Genomic DNA, 26,999 nt, shown 5'->3' with positions numbered 1-26,999 from the left:
GTTTATAGCTTATGTCTTTCTAGCACTTTAAAAGTGAAGAATATGCATACATAGCCTCCCAAAGGATCAATGTATTACACTCGGAGTTTCACAGACCAGGAAATTCCAGGCTCGATTACTGGTCTCTGCTGAGTTGGCTGATCTCAGCATTGTATCATTTAGCCCTTAGTTGTCCAGCCATCCCCCCTCTCCCCCCACCCTTTGCTCCTGAAACCCTAAATTTCAGTCATGTATCTTAGCCAACTTCTACCATGTACAAACTCCCGGAATGCATTCAGATTATAACAGCCCAAGTCTTCACCAATGAAGTCCTTTTATTCCTGCCTTTGTCGAGCTGCACCACACCAATAAAGAGAGTTTAACATCTTCAGCTGTACCTTCAGATCTTTTCACCAACCTTGCTCCATTCTTTTAGTGATTTCTGCCACCCGCAGTTTCTCTTTTGTGGACCGGTCACTGTCTGTGCAGAGTCTGCACGTTCTCCCGGTGTCTGTGTGGGACTCCCCTGGGTGCTCCGGTTTCCTCCCACAGTCCGAAAGACGTGCTGGTAACGTGCATTGGCTGTGCTGAACTCTCCCTCAGTGTATCCGAATAGGTGCCGGAGTGTGGTGACTCGGGGATTTTCACAGTAACTTCATTGCCGTGTTAATGTAAGCCTACTTGTGACACTAATAAATAAACTTTAAACTTTAAACCATCTGTTCCTCGAATACCAGGTAACCCCTGACTCTTACTCTTTCCACTCCACCATCGCTGGCTGCTCCTTCACCTACTAGATTCCTGTCCTCTTGACCTTTCTTCATGAATCCTCTAGCTTCGTCAGCTCTCATTATTATCCTAAATTTCCTGACAACCTTTCTGATCAATCATGTTTAACCTTTAACCTTTACATAGTCCCAGTTCTCTTTTGCTCAGTATCCAGCAGGATGGCCACGATAGCTTCAGTGACCACGGAGTGGGGAGAGTAAGAATTGACAAGTGATCTCACTCCAAATTGTTGTCCAGCAAATGTTGCCTGTAATGAATGTACCTCAGTTCTTAAATTGAATTGAATTGATTTATTATTGTCACATATTGCAAAGTATTTCTTGTACGCTATACAAACAAAACTTACCATTCATAGAGTACATTGTGGAGAAGGAAAGGATAAGATGCAGCATTACAATTACAGGGAGGTGAAGAGAAAATTCAGCTTAACATGTGATCGGACCATTCAAAAGACTGATGGCAGCAGAGAAGAAACTGTTCTCGAGTCGGTTGATGCGTGTTTTCATACTTTTGTATCTTTTTCCTGATGGAAGAAGGTGGCCGAAAGTATGTCCAGAGTGCGTGGTTAATTATGCTGGCTGCTTTGCCGAGGCAGCGGGAAGTGTAGACAGTCAATGGATGGGTGGCTGGTTTGCGCGGTGGACTGGGCTACATTCACAACCACAACTTTGTGGTTTCCTGCAGTCTTGGTCAGATCAGGAGCCATACCAAGCTGTGATACATCCAGAAAGGATGCTTTCTATGGTGCATCTGTAAGAGTTGGCAAGAGTCTAGGATCTAACCGAGTCAAACTCAGCTTTGATGCTTAGGTTGATGAGCAAGTACTGCGTCCAGCTTCACACAAGAATTATCTATTTGGTTGAAGCACTAAAGGACCTCAGATCCTGTGGAGCTGTGCCCAGCAATAGTTACTGCCTACAGGAGGAAGGAGTGATTTCATAAGAAAATTGCAGAGTGAAAAAAACTCTTCTTTTATAAATTAAAAATAATTCATTCGTTCCAACTTGTGGTTAACCTACTGACATCCAGTAACAAAGATGCTTCCTCCCAAAACCACCATCTTAATCATGGGCACAATTTTCCCATCTCCTTTCCGCCAATGCAGGCAAGGAGTGGATTGAGAATTTGGCAGCAGGTCCAACAATTGTTTTTACACTAGAGTGAATTTCCCATGGGATCTTCCGCTGGCGCCCACCATGTGGATCGGGGAACCCACAGGTGGCCGGCAAGAACCTAAGTTACATCCCACTAATGGGGTGCAGGTGAAGGCCCAACCGGAACCTTTCCTCCCCACACCCGATTTTCTGCGACGCCAGTGGGAAAACACCTCGGTCCAGAAAATGTCTGGAGCAATGTAGCGCGTGCAGAAGGCAGGGCTTACCTGAACAATGCCTGAGGCTGCCTCTGGAGTTCAGCATGGAGGCTGCCAGCAACCCTGGACCCCGGAACATCACAGCAGTGGGCGGAGGGAGCATCTACAGGTGGATCTTCCAGATTCGGTGTTCTGGAAGAGGTCCATCTTCCAGCCCCAGAGTGTCCCTGGAAATCCATCTTCTTTCCTATGAGGCCCACCTTCTTTTTCAATGGTGGGTCAGTGATGTTGCGTGCTTTTTCAATATGCCACCCAGACATGACGGCAGGACACACGCAATCAAGCCCGCCCCACCATGGAATATGGCACTAAAACCCAAGATGCATAACTAATAGGGTGGGAACGGAAGATATGGCGTGGTTTCACATTAGCCTCCGCCTGGGGGAGTCATGGTCGCCGCCCTCACCAGGGGCTAAAATATGGGAGAATTCCCTCCCATATATTTATATTTACAGTTTATAATGGAGATACAAATTTAGGCTGGCTCCATAAAAAAAAATTATTGAAGCAAATTATTTTTAGAACATGAACTTTAGAGGTACTTTTGGGACTTAGTGGAACAGCAAATTAATCTCAGTCCCCATATATGAATAAATTATGCAAAACAGACATTATTGAATGACAAAAGTTTGCTCAGCGCTGCAAACCCCACGAGTGTCATATGTAAGCCTTGCATGAATTTGGACATTAGGAAACTAGCCTGATTAGGTTCTCCCATGTTTGTGCTGCAGAATTTTGCCCTTATGGAAGTAGGGAGGCATTTTCCTGTAGTTAACACAGTACTGGAACATGCCAAGTGCAGTACTATGAGAAACTGGAACATCAATATTGATACAGCTGTATTTGTTACGTGGAGATGCAGACAAATGGATGATGCAGTTTATGCATTGTTAAAGTTAATTTGTTCATTACTATTTAATTACAAAGAGAATGTCAGGAAAAGAATTGTCATGCATATTGTACATATTTTAAGTATTGAACAGTGAGGAATCAAACATGCACAATATCCCACTGCAAATTAAATGAAAGCTTGAGTATACAAGGTGCTTTTTATGTTGGTAAAGCCACAAAGAGAAAAGAAAGAACTTGCATTTACGTAAAGACTTTTATGTTTTCTGGAAGTCAGAATTAATTCCAAACTAATTCCAGTCCAAAGATGTGTGGGTTGGGTGGATTGGCCACGCTAAATTGCCCCTGAGTGTCAGGGGGACTATCTTGGGTAAATACATGGAGTTATGGGATTATGGGGATGGAGCCTGGGTGGGATTGTGGTCAGTGCAGACTCGATGGGCTGAATGGTCTCCTTCTGCACTGTAGGATTCCATGACTCTATGGTAATTACTTTTACTGCTGCATATGTGGCAGAATTTGTACACAGCAAAATTGCACAAACAACCAACACAATATATATAAATGATTTGGAAGAAGGTGTAACTGGTGTAATCAGCAAGTTTGCGGATGACACGAAGATGGCTGGACTTGCGGATAGCGAAGACCATTGTCGGGCAATACAGCAGGATATAGATAGGCTGGAAAATTGGGCGGAGAGGTGGCAGATGGAGTTTAATCCGGATAAATGCGAAGTGATGCATTTTGGAAGAAATAATGTAGGGAGGAGTTATACAATAAATGGCAGAGTCATCAGGAGTATAGAAACACAGAGGGACCTAGGTGTGCAAGTCCACAAATCCTTGAAGGTGGCAACACAGGTGGAGAAGGTGGTGAAGAAGGCATATGGTATGCTTGCCTTTATAGGACGGGGTATAGAGTATAAAAGCTGGAGTTTGATGATGCAACTGTATAGAACGCTGGTTAGGCCACATTTGGAGTACTGCGTCCAGTTCTGGTCGCCGCACTACCAGAAGGACGTGGAGGCGTTAGAGAGAGTGCAGAGGTTTACCAGGATCATAGAATCCCTACAGTGCAGAAGGAGGCCATTCGGCCCATCGAGTCTGCACCGACCACAATCCCACCCAGGCCCTACCCCCACATATTTTACCCGCTAATCCCTCTAACCTACGCATCTCAGGACTCTAAGGGGCAATTTTTAACCTGGCCAATCAACCTAACCCGCACATCTTTGGACTGTGGGTGGAAACCGGAACACCCGGAGGAAACCCACGCAGACACGAGGAGAATGTGCAAACTCCACACAGAAGTGACCCGAGCCGGGAATCGAACCCGGGACCCTGGAGCTGTGGAGCAGCAGTGCTAACCACTGTGCTACCGTGCCGCCCCGTTGCCTGGATGTTGCCTGGTATGGAGGGTCTTAGCTATGAGGAGAGATTGGGTAAACTGGGGTTGTTCTCCCTGGAAAGACGGAGAATGAGGGGAGATCTAATAGAGGTGTACAAGATTATAAAGGGGATAGATAGGGTGAACGGTGGGAAGCTTTTTCCCAGATCAGGAGTGACGTTCACGAGGGGTCACGGGCTCAAGGTGAGAGGGGCGAAGTATAACTCAGATATTAGAGGGATGTTTTTTACACAGAGGATCGTGGGGGCCTGGAATGCGCTGCCAAGTAGGGTGGTGGAGGCAGGCACGCTGACATCGTTTAAGACTTACCTGGATAGTCAGATGAGCAGCCTGGGAATGGAGGGATACAAACGATTGGTCTAGTTGGACCAAGGAGCGGCACAGGCTTGGAGGGCCGAAGGGCCTGTTTCCAGTGCTGTACTGTTCTTTGTTCTTTGTTCTAATAACCAGGAAATGTTGATGGCTCGGGTTGAGGGATGAATGTTGGCCAAGCACCCGGGGAACAACACATTTTTCTTCAAAAATTTTAAGATGTGATCATTTCAAATTCTCGTTTCACTGCAGCTATAAAAGCCAAAATATGCTCCACCCCAGAGTTCAGATTTGTTATTTTTTAATGTAAGCTCAGATGTCCCCTGTGACATTGCTCGTGGCCATGTCTGCCGGAGTACATTAGATAGTTTTTGAAATGAAAGTATCTGTTTTTTGATGAACCGAGTTTGTGGAGTTCTGTCGGACCAGATCTCCAGGAGGTCTGATTCTATTTTGTTTTAAAATCTTACTCAGGCTCCTTTAAAACATTTCTTTTTGAACAATCTTTTAGTCGCCCCTTCTGAGCATCTTCTTCTTTGGGTTCTTTGATTACTTCAAAGTGACCTTCTTTCTATGTCAAAGGTGCTATATATATGTACATTCATATGAACATACAGATTAGGAGCAGGAATAGGCTATTCAGCCCATGAGCCTTCCCTGCCATTCAATAAGATCATGGCAGACTGGTGGCCTCAGTTCCACATTTGGCCACCTACCCCCGATAACCTCTGTTGGTCAAGAATCTTATTTCCCTCTGCATTATTCAGTGACACTGCCGCTACCAATCTCCAGGGAAGAGAATTCCAAAGAGTCTCGACCCTTAGAGAAAAAATTATTCTCATCTCCATCTTAAATGGGAGACTCCTTAGCCATAGAGTGGAATTCACCCATGTTCCCACCAGCTGGTTCAATGGCAGGCGGTCGGGCAGGCTAAGGGGAAGAATTTGGTTGGAAGCCCAAAAATTGGTGTTACGCTGGGTTGAATTTTTCATGGAATCTTCCGCTGGTGCCCGCCCGTGGCAGATCAGGAAATCCACTGGATGCTGGCGTGAAGCTCATTTGCATTCCACTAATGGAAGAGAAATGAAGACTCGACCAACCCGCCGATTCCCTGCAACGCCAGCGGGAAAACACACCGGTACAAAACGTGTCTGGAACAACATGATGTGCAAGTGTCAGGATTCACCTGAACAGCGTCGGCAGCTGCCTCCAGAGTGTGAGATGGAGGCTGCCGGCAACTCTGAACCCTGGAGTGCCACAGCAGTGGGTGGGGTGTGCATTTATTGGTGGATCTTCCAGATTCAGTCCTCCTGTGGAGGAGATTCATCTTCCAACCACAGAATGTTCCTGGAGGCCCGTCTTTTTTCTTGGGAAGTCCTTATTCTGGCCTCAGAATGTCCCTGGAGATCCATCATCTTCAGTTGCAGAAGGTCCACATTCTTCCTTCCATAATTCGTCAATGACATTGGGCCTTTTTGATATAGTGCCCAGATACGATAATGGGCAATGCGCTATCAGGCCAGCCCCGCCACAGAATATGATGCACAACCCTCGGGTGCATAATTAATGAGGTTGGGGCCAGAAGAAATGGCGTACTCCACCGGCCTCCACACCACATTCCCGCCTCCACCATGGGACTTAGACCCAGGAAGGGAGAATTCCACCCCTAGTCCCTCCAACACGAAGAAACATCCTTTCAGCATCCACTTTTAAGTCTCCTCAGGATCTTAGATGTTTCAGTAAGATCACCTTTCATTCTTCTAAACTCCAATTGTTGACCTGCGTTTTATGCATTTGAGTTCATGATTCTTTTTTCAAAATGTACATATCTCTGGATGAAACTTGTTAGATCCTATGGAAGGTGATGCTTTAATAGGGATTGAATTCTGTTTTTCGTTCTCACCTTGTCATATTTCCGATTTGATTTGGTTTGATTGATCTATTGTCACATGTATTGGGGTACAGAGAAAAGTATTGTTTCTTACGCGCTATACAGACAAAGCATACCATTCATAGAGGAGAAAGAAAGGAGAGAGTGCAGAATCTAGCGTTACAGTCATAGCTAGGGTGTAGAGAAAGATCAGCTTAATATAAGGTAGGTCCATTCAAAAGTTTGATAGCAGCAGGGAAGAAGCTGTGCTTGAGTCGGTTGGTACGTGACCTCAGACTTTTGTATCCTTTTCCCGACAGAAGAAAGTGGAAGAGAATACATCCGGGGTGCGTGGGGTCCTTGATTTATGCTGGCTGTTTTTCCGAGGCAGTGGGAAGTGTCAATGGATGGGAGGCTGGTTTATGTGATTGGTCTGGACTTTGTTCACAACCCTTTGTATTTGTTATGGTCTTGGGCAGAGTAGGAGCCATACCAAGCTGTGACACAACCAGAAAGAATACTTTCTATAGTACTTATGTAAAAATTGGTGAGATTCGTAGTGGACATGCCAGACACTTCCTTAGCCTCCTGAGAAAGTAGAGGCGTTGTTGGACTTTCTTAACTATAGCACTGGTGTGGAGGAACCAGGAAAAGTTCATTGGTGTATTTCATTGGTGCACGGCACTATTACTGAAACAAGTTTGTCCAGTCAGAAAACTCAGTGATTTGTTCAGCCTCTGTTATGACCTCAACCAGCCCGGTTGGTGAAGCAGTTTAAGTACCGTCTACTCTTCTGATCACAAGTAAAAGTTCAGTTCCTACAAGTGCTGCAAAGAAGGACAAAAAGATTGACCCCAACTGTCAGAGGACTAAATTGTGATAAATTAGAAAATTCTGGACTCCCACCTTGAAAGAAAGTGACAGAGAAAGGATTTGTGTGTAGGAAAGAAAAAAAATCTTGGAGAGTGGGAAAAATAAATTCAAAACTCTATTTTGTTCTTAATCTAAAGGACGGGATAAAAGTAGAGAGTAGCAAACGGCAAGCATTTCTTATTGTAAAGTGTTATTAACTGAAATGACCTTCCAAGGATGGAATTGGGAACATGAGTAGGTCATTCAGCTTTCGAACCTGCTGTGCTGGTCAATCCGATAATGGCCGCAATGTACCTCAATCCTACTGACCAACTTTGATCTTCACCTCTTGATGCCCACACAAAACAAAAAAAGCCAGCCGATATCAATCTTGCGATCTTTGAATTGGTCCAGCAGCCACAACCTTTGAGGGGAGAGAAATTTAAATTTCCGTTATTATCCTTCTTGTGAAAAGTACTTCCTGATTTCATCACCTGTGATCTCAGGACTGTGCCACCCTTGTTCCGGATTCCCTGAGCAGAGGAAATAGTTTCTCTGCAGCTATCTTTATTAAATCCATTTATCATTTAAAACATCTTAATTAGATCACCTTCTAGACGAAAGGGAATGCAAACCTCTTCCAGCAAAAACATTGGAGTAATTCGAGAGGGGGTGGGGCGGGAGGAGGGGCAGGTGTTGCGGAGGTGACCTTCTTGTGATTGATCTTTTGTGAGCACGTCAAGATGAGACTAGAATTCAAAATTCCCCTACAGATGCACAATCACTTGTTCATTGCAAATGCTAACAAATTATTAAAGTATTGTATGATTGATGTACTTATTGAGCAGAAATACAAGGTGGCAAACTTATTCAAATATTAGACCAGGATTGTGGTGCTGCGTGTATGCTTGTAACAATGCAGGCATTACCGATTCCGAACCCGCTCAATCGTGTAATGTGGCTGCATAATGCGTTTCGGTCTAACATTTCACTTCCCCCAGTGTTGTTTATTTTACAGTAATTTAAACTCGGAAGGGTTTGGAATTGCAATTTCAAATCATTAATATGGTTCTTTTTCTCATTTGCAGAAAGACATAACAATAGCCAGACAGATGGATTTCATTCAGCTGAACATGCAGTGGTTAACTGCCTTGTACTCTCTGGCCGCATAACACAGCCAATTCTCAATCTGAGCTGGCAACAAAGCAGTATGCTGATTTTTAATAGTGGGTTTTTCTGAACTGATTTTCTGTCATAAACTTTTTCAGTGGGGGTGGGAAGGCTCACTGAACTACGTGGAACATACACTGCAGTTGAGCCACTTGTTTTGCAATGCACTGAATTAAAAGGAAGCAAAAGGTTGTGATTTTTTAAAGTTTATTTATGAGTCACAGTATGCTTACATTAACACTGCAATCAAGTTACTTTGAAAATCCCCTAGTCGCCACACTCTGGCGCCTGTTCGGGTGCACTGAGGGAGAATTTAGCATGGCCAATGCACCTAACCAGCACGTCTTTTGGACTGTGGGAGGAAACCGGAGCACCCGGAGGAAACCCACACAGACACTTGGAGAACGAGCAGACTCCGCACAGACAGTGACCCAAGCTGGGAATCGAACCTGGGTCCCTAGCGCTGTGAGGCAGCAGTGCTAACCACTGTGCCATCGTGCCACCCTATGGATGATGGTGTCCTTGCGTCTATATAGTGCCTTGCATCGTTTCAAGAGATTGTTTCAGGCACGATGGCACAGTGGTTAGCACTGCTGCCTCACAGTACCAGGAACCTGTGTTCAATTCCCAGCTTGGGTCGCTGTCTGTGTGGAGTCTGTATTTTCTCCCCATGTCTGCATGGGTTTCCTCTGGATGCTCCGGTTTCCTCCCACAGTCCAAAAAATGTGATGGTTAGGTGCATTGGCCATGCTAAATTCTCCCTTTCTCCCTCAGTGCACCCGAACAGGTGCTGGAATGTAGTGACTGGGGATTTTCACAGTAACTTTATTGCAGTGTTAATGTAAGCCTACTTGTGACACTAATAAATAAACTTTAAAACTTTAAATAGGGATGCTTTTAGGTTGCAGTTGTGGGCTTGATCTAAGCCTGGATTTTCACAATGACGGAGAACCTTTCCATTTTTTTTAGCATATGCCGTAATCACCAAACCAGGCACCAGCTTCCACAGTGGCTAAATGGAGCTTCTGGGCCCTACGCTGAATTTAATCAGGGGGCGGTCGTCACTGATGTGAGTCGTTGATTGGGGTGCACCACAGCTGCAGCCCGGGTTTCCTGCAAGGCCCCACTTGTGTCGATTTGCTGCACAAAGGACTTGGCCAGTGCAGAGTGCCCAATGTTGGCGTGGTAGGTTGAAGCCGAGTGGGCGGGCTGTGAGATCTGTGATGAGGAAGTAGTTTTTAATGGTGACGTGTTTGTTCCATTCCTGCTCCCATAGGGCCTCTGCTGTTATTCCTTGGCAATGTGATCTTAGCCACACAGGCTGGTGTGATGGGAGGCGAGCAGCGCATGGATTGGTAATATCCTTGTATAGCGGCAGGCGAGGGCAGATGGAAATCTTCTCCAGGAGCTTTCTTGTTGCAATCTCCCTCCTTATGTGATGGAGTGAGATGTTGCTCAGGACTGGGAGCCGGGGAATTGAATTGATCGGAGGGCACCTGTGATGATATGCATTGTTGTGTTGAGCTGGGTATCTACATGACTGGTGTGGGATGAGTTGTACCAAAACTGGTGCACAGTTTTCTGCATTGGAGTAGACAATGGCAAGAGCTGAGGTCCTTAATGTTTGACTGTTTGCACTCCATGAAGAGCCAGCAAGTTTGCTGAGGAGGTTGTTTCATATTTTGATCTTTGCTGCTGTTTTACTCAGGTGATGTCAGTGTTCAGTCAAAGGTATCACCAAGATAAATGGATGTTGTTTGTGATTCAGTCTCTTCCAATTCATAGTTCATAAGTTCATAAGATATAGGAGCAGAATTAGGCCATTCGGCCCATCGAGTCTGCTCCGCCATTCGATCATGGCTGATATGTTGCTCATCCCCATTTTCCCGCCTTCTCCCCATAACCCTTCAACCCATTACCAATCAAATATCTGTCTCACTCCTCCTTAAATTTACTCACTGTCCAGCATCCACCGCACTTTGGGGTAGCGAATTCCGCAGTTTCACAACCCTTTAGGAGAAGTAGTTTCTCCTCAACTCTGTTTAAATTTGCTACCCCTTATTCAAGGAGATGTTGAGTTCCTACTTGGCACTGGCATTGTGAAGGTGGAATGTACCTGCGACTGTTTTGTTGATGGTGATGCCGTGTCTTGCAATAGTTGGCCAGCTTTGCAACATCATTGCCTCTCATTTAGAAAATGTTTGAGTCTGACAGGCGCAGCAGATATCGTTACCGTAGTTTGGTGCATAGTTTATATGATCTTTTCATGGCTCATATAAATCAGCAGCTGCCTTCATACATGTCTAATTTCTGTGCCCCGTGTGTGTGAAACGCTACATGCACAGGTTAGACCTGGTAGGAACAGATCTGAACTTTGCGAAGTCCTTTAGAGAGGTGGGGTAACCCAGAATCACAGGATCGTTACTGTGTAGAAGGATGCCATTCCCATCCTGTCTGTACTCACTCTCCAAATGAGCATCATGACTTTGTGCCATTCCCCTGCCTTTTCCTTGTACCCCTGCAGAGTGTTTCTATTCAAATAATCACCTTATGCCTCTTAAATGCCTCAATTGAACCTGCCTCCACCATACCTCCGGGCTGTGCATTCCAGACCCAAACCAGTCATGTGAAAAAGTTTTTTCTCAGATCACATCTGCACCCTCTCATTCTTATTTAAAAGCAAATTACTGCGGATGCTGGAATCTGAAACAAAAACAAAAAATGTTGCAAAATCTGAGCAAGTCCGACAGCATCTGTGGAGAAAGAACAAAGTAAGAAGTCTTACAAGACCAGGTTAAAGTCCAACAGGTTTATTTGGTAGCAAAAGCCACTAGCTTTCGGAACAGGCTGTTCCTTCGTCAGGTGGGTGGGAGTTCTGATCACAAACAGGGCACAAAGACACAAACTCAATTTACATGAATAATGATTGGAATGTGAGTCTTTACAGCTAATCAAGTCTTAAAGGTACAGACAATGTGCGTGGAGGGAGCATTAAGCACAGGTTAAAGAGATGTGTACTGTCTCCAGACAGGACAGCTAATGAGATTTTGCACATCCAGGCAAGTTGTGGGGGTTACAGATAGTGTGACATGAACCCAATATCCCGGTTGAGGCCGTCCTCATGTGTGCGGAACCGGCTATCAGTCTCTGCTCAGCGACTCTGCGCTGTCGTGTGTCGTGAAGGCCGCCTTGGAGAACGCTTACCCGGAGATCAGAGGCCGAATGCCCATGACCGCTGAAGTGCTCCCCAACAGGAAGAGTACAGTCTTGCCTGGTGATTGTCGAGCGGTGTTCGTTCATCCGTTGTCGTAGCGTCTGCATGGTTTCCCCAATGTGCCATGCCTTGGGACATCCTTTCCTGCAGACGCTACGACAATGGATGAATGAACACCCCTTGACAATCACCAGGCAAGACTGTTCTCTTCCTGCTGGGGAGCACTTCAGCGGTCATGGGCATTCAGCCTCTGATCTCCAGGTAAGCGTTCTCCAAGGCGGCCTTCACGACAGCGCAGAGTCGCTGAGCAGAGACTGATAGCCAGGTTCCGCACACATGAGGACGGCCTCAACCGGGATATTGGGTTCATGTCACACTATCTCTAACCCCCACAACTTGCCTGGATGTGCAAAATCTCACTAGCTGTCCTGTCTGGAGACAATACACATCTTTTTAACCTGTGCTTAATGCTCCCTCCACTCACATTGTCTGTACCTTTAAGACTTGATTTAAGACTCACATTCCAATCATTATTCATGTAAATTGAGTTTGTGTCTTTGTGCCCTGTTTGTGATCAGAACTCCCACCCACCTGACGAAGGAACAGCCTGTTCCGAAAGCTAGTGGCTTTTGCTACCAAATAAACCTGTTGGACTTTAACCTGGTGTTGTTAGACTTCTTACTGTGTTTACCCCAGTCCAACGCCGGCATCTCCACATCGAGAAGGAACAAAGCCAATGTTTCGCGTTTGGATGACTGAAAATGTTTTTTGGTAAATGGTAGTAGATTTTTTTTATGAATGAGAGTTTTTTTTTAATGTTTCATCTCAGCTCAGCTCCTGCGGTCAACCCATGGTGGATACTGGGTGAGTTGGCATTGTAGGTCCAACAGCAAAGGGTGGCAGGTGATGATCATGGATTGGCACAAGTAGGCATGAAGTTGGCATAAGGGCTATAAAAAGCCATGAGGCTAGACAGAGCAGCATGAGGTGACATGGGAGGGTCATGGGGGAGGGAGCATATGAGACATGGGGATGGGCAGAGGGGCATAGATTGGCTATGGGAGATGGAGACGCAGGTTGTCATAGAGGAGATAGGAGGCATGGGTTGACCTAGATGGGGCATAGGAGTACATGAGGACTGTTCTGTGTTTTATTGTTTTTTGTAAAACTTCAACATTGACAGAGCGCCGAGGCAGACCCTCAGCCAGCTCACCTCTGCACCCAGTAGCCTCCGCACTCATTCCGGGGTCACCTGCCCGACTCTTGGAGAACCCCACCACTGGAATAAAATCCCAACTTCTGGGGCACTTTGTCCTGAGGCGGGAAATATTCCGAATCTGGGAGCAAAAACTCCTACTTTGGCTCAAATTCATAATGGGGGTTATGCAGCAAAATGCAGTGCTGAGGGAGACATATGGTTCTCCTTTAGTGTAAATGACCTGGTGTTCAGGCAGCGTTCTGGGACCGCAAATCTCCACTTGCTTGTTTTTGCGAAGTGAAAGCAGAAAGCCTGTGCTCTGTAACAATATAGGATCGACTGTCTGAGGCCGATTATGCCCGCAAACGCATAGACCGGCTGAAAATGGTAGAATAAAGGCAATCATGCTCCACACTTAGCTGGCAACAGTAGTTTTGCAACCAAGTGCAAGAATATATTATATTTTTCTCGTGGCAGAGTAATCTCTTGGGTAGGAGGTCATTGGTCCATAGCCTATGCTTCCAAGCCTGCCATCAAGTTCCTTGCCATGGCTATAGAATAACATATCTCTTTTCCAAACAAGAATTCATCAAATCTTTATTAAAACATGTGTCATGTTTTATTGTTCCATCATCCCTATATAATCTGGTCCGCACTTCTATTGGCCTCCTACTAAAAACATACTTGGCTACTTTGCTTATTTTCCTTTTCAATCCTTTAAACTACATTTCTAAGTCCTTGAATCCTGCATCCAAACAAAGGATATTCCTGCAGCCAGATTCTCCATACCCACATCATTCCCCTCAAACTTGTGGAGTTCAGCTTGAAAACCTTTAAGTCAGCATTAGCAATTTGAGAATTATAGTGGCACTAATGCACCAGTAATTCTTGGTTTATTTGTCTGTTTCATCACATCAAATACTACCAGTTAAGAACTTAGATCCTAGAAATGGATTGGATCTGCACCCAAACTATAGTGTAATAGTCTGCATGTCTGGCAGCCTTCACGCACATATATTGGTAAAGGCAGAAAACCAGTGTAATAATATAAAAGCAAAATACTGCGGATGCTGGAATCTGAAACAAAAATAGAAAATGCTGGAAAATCTCAGCAGGTCTGACAGCATCTGTGCAGAGAGAAATGTTAGCTCTATTCACTCTCCACAGATGCTGTAAGACCTGCTGGAATTTTCCAGCATTTTCTGCAGAAAATCCAGCGTTCGCAACTGGCGATATCTGGTTTTCGTACCGTTAGGCCACTTTTTTTCAAAACTGGCCTGCCTGGAATGCAGCCAACACCAGACTGGCAAGTGGTTCGTGCGTAACATAATTGGCAATCCCTCGGGGGACTGCTAGAGGCCACCACTAAAAAGCCAAGTTTGTTTTTTAAAAAGAAACAAGTTAGCTGAATTTGGAGCCAAATACCATTCATTCGTATCATTTCACCACTGCACCACTCCACCGAACACCCCACTCCCCTCATCCCACCATCCCCAGACTCCCAATCACCTTCTCCCCGTCCATCGCCTCCCTACCCTCCCAGAAATTAAAAAAAAGTCAAGTTTATTTATTGGTCACAGTAAGCTTTACATTAACACTGCAATGAAGTTACTGTGAAATTCCCCTAGTCGGCACAGTCCGCCGCCTGTTCAGGTCAATGCAGCTAACCAGCACGTCTTTCAGAATGTGGGAGGAAACCAGAGCACCCGGAGGAAACCCACGCAGACACGGGGAGAATGTGCAAACAGACATCACAGACAGTGATGCAAGCCGGGAATCGAACCCGGGTCCCTGGCGCTGTGAAGCAGCAGTGCTAACCACTGTGCTACCGTGCCACCCTGACAGCTACTTGGGGCTACCTGACAGACACTCTCAGCATTACAGCAGTTTTAAAATCCAATGCTGAGTTACTGGTGAGCTGTATGGGGATGCCCAGTAACCCTGAACGGTTCACCGGTATCAGACCCAGTACTCTGTGTGCCGGTTCTGGTGCAGGGATTGCTCTCTGTGTCCAGTTCCCCGTTAGTCTGCTCAAGCAAAGTAACTTATGCAACTGTTGTCACATGTAACTGAGCAATGAGCGATGGTGGCATAGTGGTGAGCATAGCTATTTTCCCAGCAGCTAACCCAGGTTCGATTCCCGGCCATTGCATTGAAGATTTATTTGGGGTGGCACAGTAGTTAGCACTGCTGCCTCACTGTCTGTCTGGGTGACTGTGTGGAGTTTGCACATTCTCCCCGTGTCTGTGTGTGTTTCCTCCAGGTGCTCTGGTTTCCTCTCACAGTCCAAAGTTGCGAGGTTAGGTTGATTGGTCTTGCTAAATTGCTCCTTGGTGTTACGGCGATGTCGGGTGGATTAGTTGGGTAAATATGTGGAGTTAGGGCCTGGGTGGGATTGTTGTCGGTGCAGGCTCGATGGGCCAAATGGCCTCCTTCTGCACTGTAGGGATTCTATGATATAACCATTTTGATTTGATTTGATTTATTACTGTCACATGTATTGGTATGCAGTGAAAAGTATTGTTTCTTGCGCGCTATATAGACAAAGCATACCGTACATAGAGAAGGAAAGGAGAGGGTGCAGAATGTAGTGTTACAGTCATAGCATTGATTCAGAGTTAGTTAGAGTAGAGTTTTAAAAGCATAGAACAAGAGTAAAAGATAAAATTTGAGGGTATGCTGGGCACAGCTTGCAGGAAGTGACCACACTCTGGCGCCATCTTGAAATCTAATTCTAGTGGGTAAAACTAGGTAGTAAACTGTAAAGCCATTCTCGTTGCTTCACGCGCAGAGTTCTTGCAAACAGTTAACCGAATTTACACAAAGCAGCGAGATGTATAACCAGGATATTTTCTCCGAAGCAGGAAGCTGAAAGTGTGGCGAACAGAAAAGGAATCTGCCAGATTAAGTCCGATCCACACTTTCATCACCATGATGATGGAATGTTCATGGGGAAACATTTCTGAGGCAGGAAAACATGTTCTAAATCACAATGAAGCCTGGTGAAATGCTTCAGTAAAACTGTGGGGCCCCAAGCTAAATCCACCCACCCCCCCCCCCCCCCCCCCCCGCCCCCGCCGACCAGTTTCACCTGAATGCTTCTGTTGCCCTCTCATGCTTGAAGTGAGGTGTCTTGTTACATCTGTAAATAGCTTCATTGTCACTCAAGACAGATGGCCGCAATTTTACCTGCTGTCATGTAAATACTTCACCTAATCCACCCAACCCTACAAATGAAAGAGGTACGACATTCCTTACTAATGCGGTGCTCAGGCATCAGTATATAGAAATCTACAAGATTATGAGGGGCATGGACAGAGTGGATAGTCAGAAGCTTTTTCCCAGGGTGGAAGAGTCAATTACTAGAGGGCAGAAGTTTAAGGTGCGAGGGGCAAGGTTTAAAGGAGATGTACGAGGCAAGTTTTTTACTCAGAGGGTAGTGGGTGCCTGGAACTCGCTGCCGGGGGAGGTAGTGGAAGCGGATACGATAGTGACTTTTAAGGGGCGTCTTGACAAATACATGAATAGGATGGGAATAGAGGGATACGGTCCCCGGAAGGGTAGGGGGTTATAGTTCAGTCGGGCAGCATGGTCGGTCGGTGCAAGCTTGGAGGGCCTGTTTCTGTGCTGTAATTTTTTTGTTCTTTGTTGGTTCTTTATACTCAGACACAGTATAAACTGTGCACATCACTGTACATTGCTGGCTTTAACTCAACATGCTTTTTTTAAATTTCGGAGTGCAGATTCCCGGTGCTTATGTTTTAAAAACTGCCCCCCTTCTCCCGATGGAAGGATCGGGCTTCTAGTTCTGCTGTGGAATATTAGCAAACCATGACCTGCTTTTGAAAAATATGTCTTTCATCACAATTAGGAAATAACTAGTCATTTATGCAGCATCGCACAACGCTGTCTCCCTCCTGAGACCTCAGTAGAGTTTCTGTCATCATCACATTGTCACTGCAAAATCAGATAAATGGGGTAGTGACAATGCTGCAGCACAGTAGTAAGCTTCATGGAAAGAACTGGCGAAGCAGAGTTGCCCAGCTCACAGAATTTTATGAGAGTTTTAAAATGTCAGGCAACACTCACAGGAAAGGACCATCAGGATTTGTTAACTGCTCATTGTGTAACATCACTGGCAGAGTTGATTAAAAACTGCCATTAAACATTTGTTTATTTACAGTGCAGTTTGTTGGTCTTGAATGAAAATGTAGGTTGAGCTATGAACAACAAAGAACAATACAGCACAGCAACAGGCCCTTTGGCCCTCCAAGCCTGCACCGATCATGTGTTCCTAACTAGACCATCCGTTTGTATCCCTCTATTCCCAGTCTGTTCATGTGGCTATCTAGATAAGTCTTAAATGATCCCAGCGTGTCTGCCTCAACCACCTTGCTTGGTAGTGCATTCCAGGCCCCCACCACCCTCTGTGTAAAATACGTCCCCTGCATATCTGTATTGAACCTTGCCCCCCCTTACCTTGAACTTGTGACCCCTTGTGTTTGTCATTTCTGACCTGGGAAAAAGTTTCCAACTGTTCACCCTATCTATGCCCTTCATAATTTTATAAACTTCTATTAGGTCGCCCCTCAACCTCTGTCTTTCCAGGGAGAACAACCCTAGTTTACTCAATCTCTCCTCGTAGCTAATACCCTCCATACCAGGCAACATCCTGGTAAACCTTTTCTGCACTCTCTCCAAAGCCTCCACGTCCTTCTGGTAGTGTGGCGACCAGAACTGGACGCAGTATTCCAAATGTGGCCTAACCAACGTTCTATATAACTGCAACATCATATGCCAACTTTTATACTCTATGCCCCGTCCAATAAAGGCAAGCATGCCATATACCTTCTTCACCACCTTTTCCATCTGTGCTGCCACCTTTAAGGATCTGTAGACTTGCACACCCAGATCCCTCTGTGTATACTCCTGATGGTTCTGCCATTTATTGTATAGCTCCCCGCTGCATTAGATCTACCAAAATGCATCACTTCACATTCATCTGGATTAAATTCCATCTGCCATTTCTCCGCCCAATTTTCCAGCCTATCTATATCCTGCTGTATTCTCTGACAATGTTCATCACTATCCGCAACTCCAGCAATCTTTGTGTCGTCCACAAACTTACTAATCAGACCAGCTACATCTTCTTCCAAATCATTTATATATATCACAAACAGCAGAGGTCCCAGTACAGAGCCTGCGGAACACCACTAGTCACTGACCTCCAATCAGAAAAAGACCCCTCCACTGCTACCCTCTGTCTTCTATGGCCAAGCCAGTTCTGTACCCATCTAGCTAGTTCACCTTTGATCCCGTGAGATTTAACCTTTTGCACCAGCCTGCCATGAGGGACCTTGTCAAATGCTTTACTAAATTCCATGTAGACGACATCCATGGCCCTTCCCTCATCAATCAAACGATGAGCTTGAGATAGCAGAAAAAATTAGACCCAAGCAACATTACGGTACAAAAGGCCATCCAGCCCAATGCCCTGGTCTGCCCTATTACCCTGTATTTTCCCCTGCTTCAACCATTGTTCCAATTTTTCCGTAGAAGATGGAAAGTTTCTTACTCAGTTAATGCCTGTAGCAAACGTTTCATGCTGCGATAGTCTTCAAGTGTAAATCAAATTTGTCCTAATCTCAGCTTTGACAAAGGGTCATCTGGACCTGAAACGTCAGCTCTTTTCTCTCCTTACAGATGCTCCCAGACCTGCTGAGATTTTCCAGCATTTTACCTTTTGGTATTGGGTTCCAGCATCCGCAGTAATTTGCTTTTGTCCTAATCTCTATGTTCACCGTTTTAGTGACCATCTTCGCATGTGAATATAAATTATGCAAATAATGATTCAGTAAATAACCACATTTTCAGTGAAAAGCAAAATACTGCGGATGCTGGAACCTGAAACAAAAACAGAAAATGCTGGAAAATCTCAGCAGCTCTGACAACATCTGTGGGGAGAGAATAGAGCCGATGTCTCGATGACCCTTTTCAGTGGTATGTACTCATGCAATTGTTCCTTGAACAACTAGGCCCCGTGCTTTGCAAATTTTTCTCTAAACCCCATTGTTGTCTCTACCTTCCTCTTCCCCTTTGTGACCCTCTGCAAAAGCCACCGGTGATTAAATTCTTGGTTGCCTCTCCTCCGTCCTCATCTCTTTGCTTTAGCATCCATTTTGATCAGATGATGACCCTATAAAATAGGGATAATTTTGATCCCTTATAGGTCACACTAAATAGAAGCTGTTGTTGTGGATGGATGGAGCTATTACAAGGGGGCATAACTATAGGGTTCATGGTGGGAGATATAGGAAGGATATCAGAGGTAGGTTCTTTATGCAGAGAGTGGTTGGGGTGTGGAATGGACTGCCTGCAGTGATAGTGGAGTCAGACACTTTAGGAACATTTAAGCGGTTATTGGATAGGCACATGGAGCACACCAGGATGATAGGGAGTGGGATAGCTTGATCTTGGTTTCAGATAAAGCTCGGCACAACATCGTGGGGCGAAGGGCCTGTTCTGTGCTGTACTGTTCTATGTTCTATGTTGTTGTGTGAACTGAAACATCAAATGTGCCACTTTTGGACCTACTTCCAACGTTAGATGTTAGAGACAAGCAAACCCAGTACCATATAGTGGCTTCGCTCTACTCTGCTAATAGCAATTTCCTAACAACGCATTTTTGGAATGAATTTGCACCAATGCTGAAGCTGCACTAAATAGCAGGAAATCACTTCCAAATTGACGTGGCTATGTCCCTGACATTTACTTTAGGTGTTAAGCTGCTTTTCTCTTTGTTAACTTTAGACCTGTCATTCCTCCAGCATCTTGCTGGAATCTGTGGAATTTCAATTCCTGCCCCCCCCACGCCCCCTTCATTTTAAACATCGGAGACAGAAACTCCATTATTTCAAGACTTTTGCCAACTGCAAAAAAGGTAAACAGAGAAGGGGAAAACTAATTAACGCTGACCTGACTTTTTCCTTCGGCGAGACTGTCTCCACATTATGCTACAATATCGTAACTCTCTACGCTGTAACAACCATGAAACTATGCTCCAAAATGTAGCATTGTGAACAAGCACAGAACAGAGTGCTAATCCCCAGCCCACTTTATGATTCAAGTGCCTGTGATTCAGTTTCCAGGATTTTATTGCAAACCAACGGACAAGTAAAGTAGATCTTTTTGGGGAATAAATTAAGATGTCACAAACTTTCCATCTGTGCAGCAATATATAACGAAAAGTGAAGCACTGTAAAGCAGGAAATGTCAAGGTAGTGAAAAATGTGAATGAAGTGCGCAGTACTTAATAAAGACTAACAAACAGTAGAGCATGTAGAACCTCTGGGTGAGGTATGCAGTTCTCGGCTAGCTTTTTGTGGATGTATTTTTATAAATGTTGAGACTGCTCACGCCTATAAAAATGTAAAACTGATGAGTTTGACTTGGTTCGTCAATGTATATTTTGTCTGCTTTTTGCCTTATTTCTGCCTTGGGAAATCAGAGGTGGTATTTCAGATTGAACCGGTGCCAGAGGTCCGTAATGAAGAATAATAGCATCTCAGTGCACAAGAGAACAATACCCTCTTGACATCAGAGGTGCAAATTTATAGATTGCGCTTTGTGTTCCACTGTCACAACTTGCAGTTTGCAGCAGTATATCACTGCAGAAGGGTGCTGACAACTTCTGCATAAATAAAGCATAGATATTTGTGTGCTGTCAATCCTGAGGGCGTGCAATAAAATGGGGCACTTTAACTGGCCTTTCTGATAGCAATCTCAATCATTAAAAATGTCTTGAATCTCCCAAACATATTTTTGTAGTCCGACAGTAATTTTAGGAACACAGCTCTGTCAGCATGTGTTAACAATGGAAGAAAAATGACAAAAAAAAACATAATTTCTATTAGACAGTTTATTCCTTTGAACTATATTCCAGAGACTTGTCACACTCTTTTCCCCCCATTTTCCCACCTGGAATTACTCCATACCTGAAAGACAGTCTTTCATGACAGGATACTATTGTACTCATAGAATCCCGACAGTGCAGAAGGAGGCTATTCGGCCCATCGAGCCTGCACTGACCGCAATCCCACCCATTACCTCCCATATTTACCCTGCTAATCCCCATGACACTAGGGTTAATTTAGCATGGCCAATCAACCTAACCTGCACATCTTTGGACTGTGGGAGGAAACCGGAGCACCCGGAGGAAACCCACGCAGACACGGGGAGAATGTGCAAGCTCCACACAGACAGCCACCTGAGGCGGGAATTGGACCCGGGTCCTTGGCGCTGTGAGGCAGCAGTGCTAACCACTGTGCCACCGTGCTGCCCCAGTGCCACTCCAATCGTAGAGACAAACCGAAACACAACACCTTGTTGAAATCAGCCATTGTGTGCATTTGGTCAGTAGTAACAGTAGCAGCAGTATATATGAGCCTGATCCTGCCTTTGCATAGCACCCACGTGCATACCCTTGCAGTGGAGGTGGTTGAATGCCGATTGGGAATGGGAACATTGTTACATGTTTTTCCTCTCCCCACCAACCTAGCCAAGCAAGCTAAAATCTATAGTAATCCTGGGGGTGGCACGGTGGCACAGTGGTTAGCACTGCTGCCTCACAGCTCCAGAGACCCGGGTTCAATTCCCATCTTGGGTCACTATCTGTGTGGAGCTTGCACGTTCTCTTCACGTCACTGTGGGTTTCCTCCGGATACTGCCAGGGACCGGGGTTCGATTCCCAGCGAGGGTCACTGTCTGTGTGGAGTTTGCACATTCTCCACGTGTCTGCGTGGGTTTCCTCTGGGTGCTCCAGTTTCCTCCCAGAGTCCGAAAGACATGCTGGTTAGGTGGATTGGCCATGCTAAATTCTCCCTTAGTATGAACAGGTGCCAGAGTGAGGTGACTAGGGGATTTTCACAGTAACTTTATTGCAATGTTAATGTAAGCCCACTTGTGACACTAATAAATAATATTGGTTAACTCAGCGCAGACCACAGACTCTGAATTTGGAAATGTTGCTGTCCTGTATAAATTTTATTTTGGGCACGGTAAGAAGTCTCACAACACCAGGTTAAAGTCCAACAGATTTATTTGGAATCTTGATTTGGAATCTTGCATTCCAACCATTATCTTGCAACTGAGTCTCGTTCTCTATATGCCGTGTTTGTGAAACCTACTTCTCCACTTACCTGATGAAGGAGCAGCGCTCCGAAAGCTTGTGATTCCAGTTGGACTATAACCTAGTGTTTTGAGACTTCTTACCATGCTCACCCCAATCCGACGCCGGCTTCTCCACTTCAATATTATTTTGGTCCTAGTTTAGTTACACCATTGATTTTTTTGTTATAGTATACTTAAGAGCAGGGAGATACAGAGTAGATATATGGGATTAATTTACTAACAGTTCCTATGTCAGATTTATGTGCCAGTTTTCAACATGTTACTTTTGATGTGTGATTTATGTTGATGCAAATACCTGATTTATATTGACACTGATTCCCTTTATGAAGTATTTGTTTGATCAGTGGGTACTGAGGAGTGTGCATTTTAAACAGAATAAATATGGCTTGTCTTTTGTATAATAAATCTAATGAGGTTTATTTCTATATCTGATCCATAGGTGATGTGTCACCGATCAGTATGTCCCCCATCAGCCAGTCACAGTTTATTCCACTCGGGGAAATTCTTTGCTTGGCCATCTCGGCAATGAATGCTTCAAGAAAACCGGTCACACAGGAAGCGCTCATGGAACATTTAGCTACCTGCTTTCCAGGTATGTTTTTAAGCGATAAATGTTTTGCAAAATATATGAGGGTTAGCAATGATGCTGAATTTAAAGATATCAAAAAGTATTTTGAAAACATATAAAACATTGGTTAGGCCACATTTGGAATACTGTGTCTCAATTCTGGTCACCACATTACGAGAAGGACGTGAGTACAGAAAAGGTTTACCAGGATGTTGCCTGGTATGAAGGGTATTAGCTATAAGGAGAGATTGTATAAACTGGGATTGTTCTCCCCGGAAAGGCAGAGGCTGAGGGGCATCCTGATAGAAGTTTATAAAATTATGAAAGGTATATGTAGGGTGAACAGTTGGAAGCTTTTTCCCAGGGCAGAAATGACAATTACAAGGGGGCACAAGTTCAAGATAAGCGGGGGGGAAAGGTTCAGTAGAGATGTGCGGGGGAAGTTTTTTTACACAGAGGGTGGTGGGGGCCTGGAATGCACTACCAAGTGAGGGGTTGAGGCAGATACGTTAGTGACATTTAAGACCTATCTTGATAGGCATATGAACAAATGGAGAATAGAGGGATATAAGTGGTTGGTTTGGATAGGACAATGTGATTGGTGCAGGCTTCGAGGGCCGAAGGGCCTGTTCCTGTGCTGTACTGTTCTTTGTTTCCTTTGATGGCGAAATAAGTTTTAAGTGACGGAGTCCCACTGATATTGTAGTCTAAGCTATATGTCTAGTTGATGTATCAGTATGTGTTTGCATCAATACAGGAAAGGTTGATGGGGAGGTAATCAATCTCAACTCTCTGCTTCCGTAGGGTGAAAATATAATAGGTCCTCACCTGTAAGTTAAGTAGACAGGTTAACGTTTTGGGTATAACACATCTTCTAACAGATGCTGATTGTCATGCTCCACATTTTCAGTGCTTAAAAGATTTTTTGTTTTATATTTAAAGACTTTTTTAAAAAATTTGCAGAGTCTTATGTGAAACAAGTCCCATGGTGATCATGTTCAGTTGTTTATATTAGAATACAATGTAGCTGTTTAATATGACCTGCACATCTAATGCTCTCTCGTGGGTAATTTGTGCCAAACCTTGTCGTGACCTGTGCTAGTCATGGGCAAAGCCCAATTATTATCAGCGTGGCTTTACATGAGTGCGATTGACTTTTATAATTAAACTGCTGCATTACTGGTGTTGGAGGGAAAAAAAAAATTTCAGCCAATGATTTCAGATATGTTGGCAGCATCTAGTAGTAGAAATTCAGAAGCCAACTAGTTATAAACAAAAAGCAGGATCTGCTTTTATATTATTGCCAGCAAGTATTACATTCAGTGATTAAATCATTCACTTTAACAAATTGCTCAGTATTCTATAAGGTGTTATATTTGTTGTAAATACCAAAAGTGAACCAAACTATGGCAATGGTTTAAGACTTCTCTTGATAGGAATATGGACAAGTGGGGAATAGAGGGATATAAGTGGTTGGTTTAGATAAGACAATGTGATTGGTGCAGGCTTCGAGGGCCAAAGGGCCTGTTCCTATGCTGTTCAGGTCCTGCTTAACAAAGCGATTGCACTCAAAATGGCTATATTTCAGTTCCCATCCCCCTCCATTAACAACACTACTTTCACCAGACCCTATACTCTGGAACTTTCTTCACAAAACCCAGCAACTTGCCACTTCATTTCCAACGGTGGTAGTCGCTCCTATTCATATTTTCCCATCTGCTGCTTGGTGTCCCTCGGCTGTATCCTATCCTGCAGCACAAAATGCTCACCCCTCATGCCTGACTTGCTGTCCCGGTTGGCTCTCAGTCTCCCAAAACCATTTTTTTTTCATTCAAGAGATGTACTACAACATGGTACAATTTAAGCTTTTTATGGACAAGGAAATAGACAAGTTACAAAAAACAGAGTTTTGAATTGGGAGACAGTGGATTTTAATAAAATAAGGCAGGATCTGGCCAAAGGTAGAATGGGAACAACTACTGATGGGGAAATCTGCAGAGGGTGCAAGCCCAGCATGTTCCCTCTAAGGTGATAGGAAGGAGTAACAAGCCCAGAGAACCATGAATGACCAGAGATATTCAGGATACAATGAGAAGGGAAAGAAAGGCTTTTGACAAATACAAGGGGAGCAAATCAGTGGAGGCATTAGTGAAGTATAGAAAGTGCAGAGCGGAGCTTAAGAAAGCAAATAGGAGAGCAAAGAGGGGATATGAGAAAGCTCTGACTGGTAAGAATAGTGAAAATTCGCAGATATTCTATAAGTATTTCAATGGGAAGAGGATAGCCAGGGAAAGTGTAGGGCCCATTAGGCACCAAGGAGGCAATCTGTGGGTGGAGCCAGAGGACATTGGGAGAGTGTTGAATGAATACTTCACATCCGTCTTCAAGAAAATAAGGACGATGGTATAGAATTCAGGGAGAGAGACTGTGAGGTTCTTGAGCAAATTGACGTAGGGAAGGAAAAGGCATTGGAGGTGTTGGCAGCCTTAAAAGTGGATAAATCTCCAGGTCTGGATGAATTGTGCCCTAGGCCACGGTGGGAGGCAAGGGAGGAGATTGCAGGGGCTCTGACCCAAATTTTCAATTCCTCTCTGGCCACGGGGGAGGTGAACAGCTAATGTGGTTCCACTATTTAAGAAGGGTTGTAGCGATAAACCAGGAAACTACAGACCTGTGAGTCTCATGTCAGTGGTAGGGAAACTATTAGAGAAACTTCTGAAGGAGCGCATCTATCTCCACTTGGAGAGACAAAGCTTGATCAGGGATAGTCAGCATAGCTTCATCAGAGGGAGGTCATGCCTAACAAATTTGATTGAATTTGTTGAGGAGGTGACCAGGTGTGTAGATGAGCATAGAGCAGTTGATGTAGTTTATATGGATTTCAACGAAGCCTTTGACAAAGTCCCACATGGGAGACTTGTAAAGAAGGTAAATGTACATGGGATACACCAGGATGCTGCCTGGGGTGGAACATTTAAGTTATGAAGAGAGGTTGGTTAGGCTTGGGTTGTTTTCTCTGCAGCAGAGAAGACTGAGGGACGACCTGATCGAAGTGTACAAAATTATGAGGGACATGGACGGAATGTATAAGAAGCAGCTGTTCCCCTTAGTTGAAGGGTCAGTCACGAGAGGACATAGGTTCAAGGTGAGGAGCAGGAGGTTTAGGGGAGATATGAGGAAAAAGTTTTTTACCCAGAGGGTGGTGACGGTCTGGAATGTGCTGCGTGGGAGGGTGGTAGAGGCAGGTTGCCTCACAGTCTTTAAAAAGTACCTGGATGAGTACTTGGCATGTCGTAACATTCAGGGTTATGGGCCAAGTGCTGGCAGAAGGGATTAGCTGGGAGTTCAGGTGTTTCCAATGTGTCAGTTTCATTGGGAGCAGCGCTTTGTCCTGCCACTGGCTGATCAGCCTCTTCATCTCGGACAAACGACAACACCACTTGTTGGCACAATTTGATCAGGCAGTAACACTGGCTCTTGGGATGGCCCCCACCTCCTCAAATTATCTACATGTTTCTTCACTAACTTGTCCTGCACTCTCACCTCATAGGACAGTGGCTCCATCCTGGCCACCACAACTCCTGAGATCCAATTCAGTCCATTTCCAAAATTCTTCGCAAAAACTGGATCATCTATGCTTGTCAGATGCTCTTTTTATTTTTGATGAATCTTGGTTGCTTTTCTGACAACTCTGCCTCATCTCCACCTTCCTCGCCAAATTCGGAACTACCAGGCCCAACCTGGTCCAGCAGCTCAGCTGCAGCTATTCCAATGGTGGTATGAAGGGTGGTGCTCTCGGCTAACAGGAACAGTGTTCGATAGGCTGGCAGAAAAGCTAACAGTGTCATCTTAGTTTCTAGTGATGCAGGTGTCCGCTTCATCTTGAAACTCTGAACTGCACATTTGGTCAATCCATTTGAAGAGGGGTGATGTGACACAGTTCGAATATGTTTTACGCCATTAGATGTCATGAACTTCTGGAATTCGGCACTTGTGAATGCTGTTCTGTTGTCCGAGACAAGTACTCCTGGTACGCTGTGGGTGGGGAAAGATTGGTGCGGTTTCTCGGCCGTGGTGTATGAAGTTGTGGATCTCATTTCGAATGCCTCCATCCATTTCAGGCATCCACTAACAAAAGGAACGTTGTGTCCATAAATGGGCCAATTTAATCACATGAAGTTTTACCCTTGGTCAACCTGGCCATTCCCAGGACACGGGGGGCTGTAGCTG

The 26,999-nt window shown here is 44.8% G+C and overlaps 1 protein-coding gene across 7 annotated transcripts in view; it reads left to right on the top strand.

The window, feature by feature from the left end:
* LOC144495138 (storkhead-box protein 2-like) overlaps nucleotides 1-26,999 on the top strand; it is a 333,400-nt gene that overhangs the window by 268,755 nt on the left and 37,646 nt on the right. For 6 of the 7 annotated variants that reach the window (XM_078215090.1, XM_078215088.1, XM_078215089.1 and 3 more), the window contains one exon: nucleotides 22,641-22,793. In XM_078215090.1, coding sequence (XP_078071216.1) covers nucleotides 22,641-22,793 — 153 coding nt within the window. Of the gene's footprint in view, nucleotides 1-9,648; nucleotides 9,786-22,640; nucleotides 22,794-26,999 lie in introns of those variants that run through there. The other variant, XM_078215094.1, reaches the window with a different exon arrangement.

The sequence above is a fragment of the Mustelus asterias genome, chromosome 6 (assembly GCF_964213995.1).
Source record: "Mustelus asterias chromosome 6, sMusAst1.hap1.1, whole genome shotgun sequence".
Taxonomy (NCBI): domain Eukaryota; kingdom Metazoa; phylum Chordata; class Chondrichthyes; order Carcharhiniformes; family Triakidae; genus Mustelus; species Mustelus asterias.
Note: the sequence above shows the minus strand (reverse complement) of the source record. Positions and strands in the feature narration are given on the sequence as shown.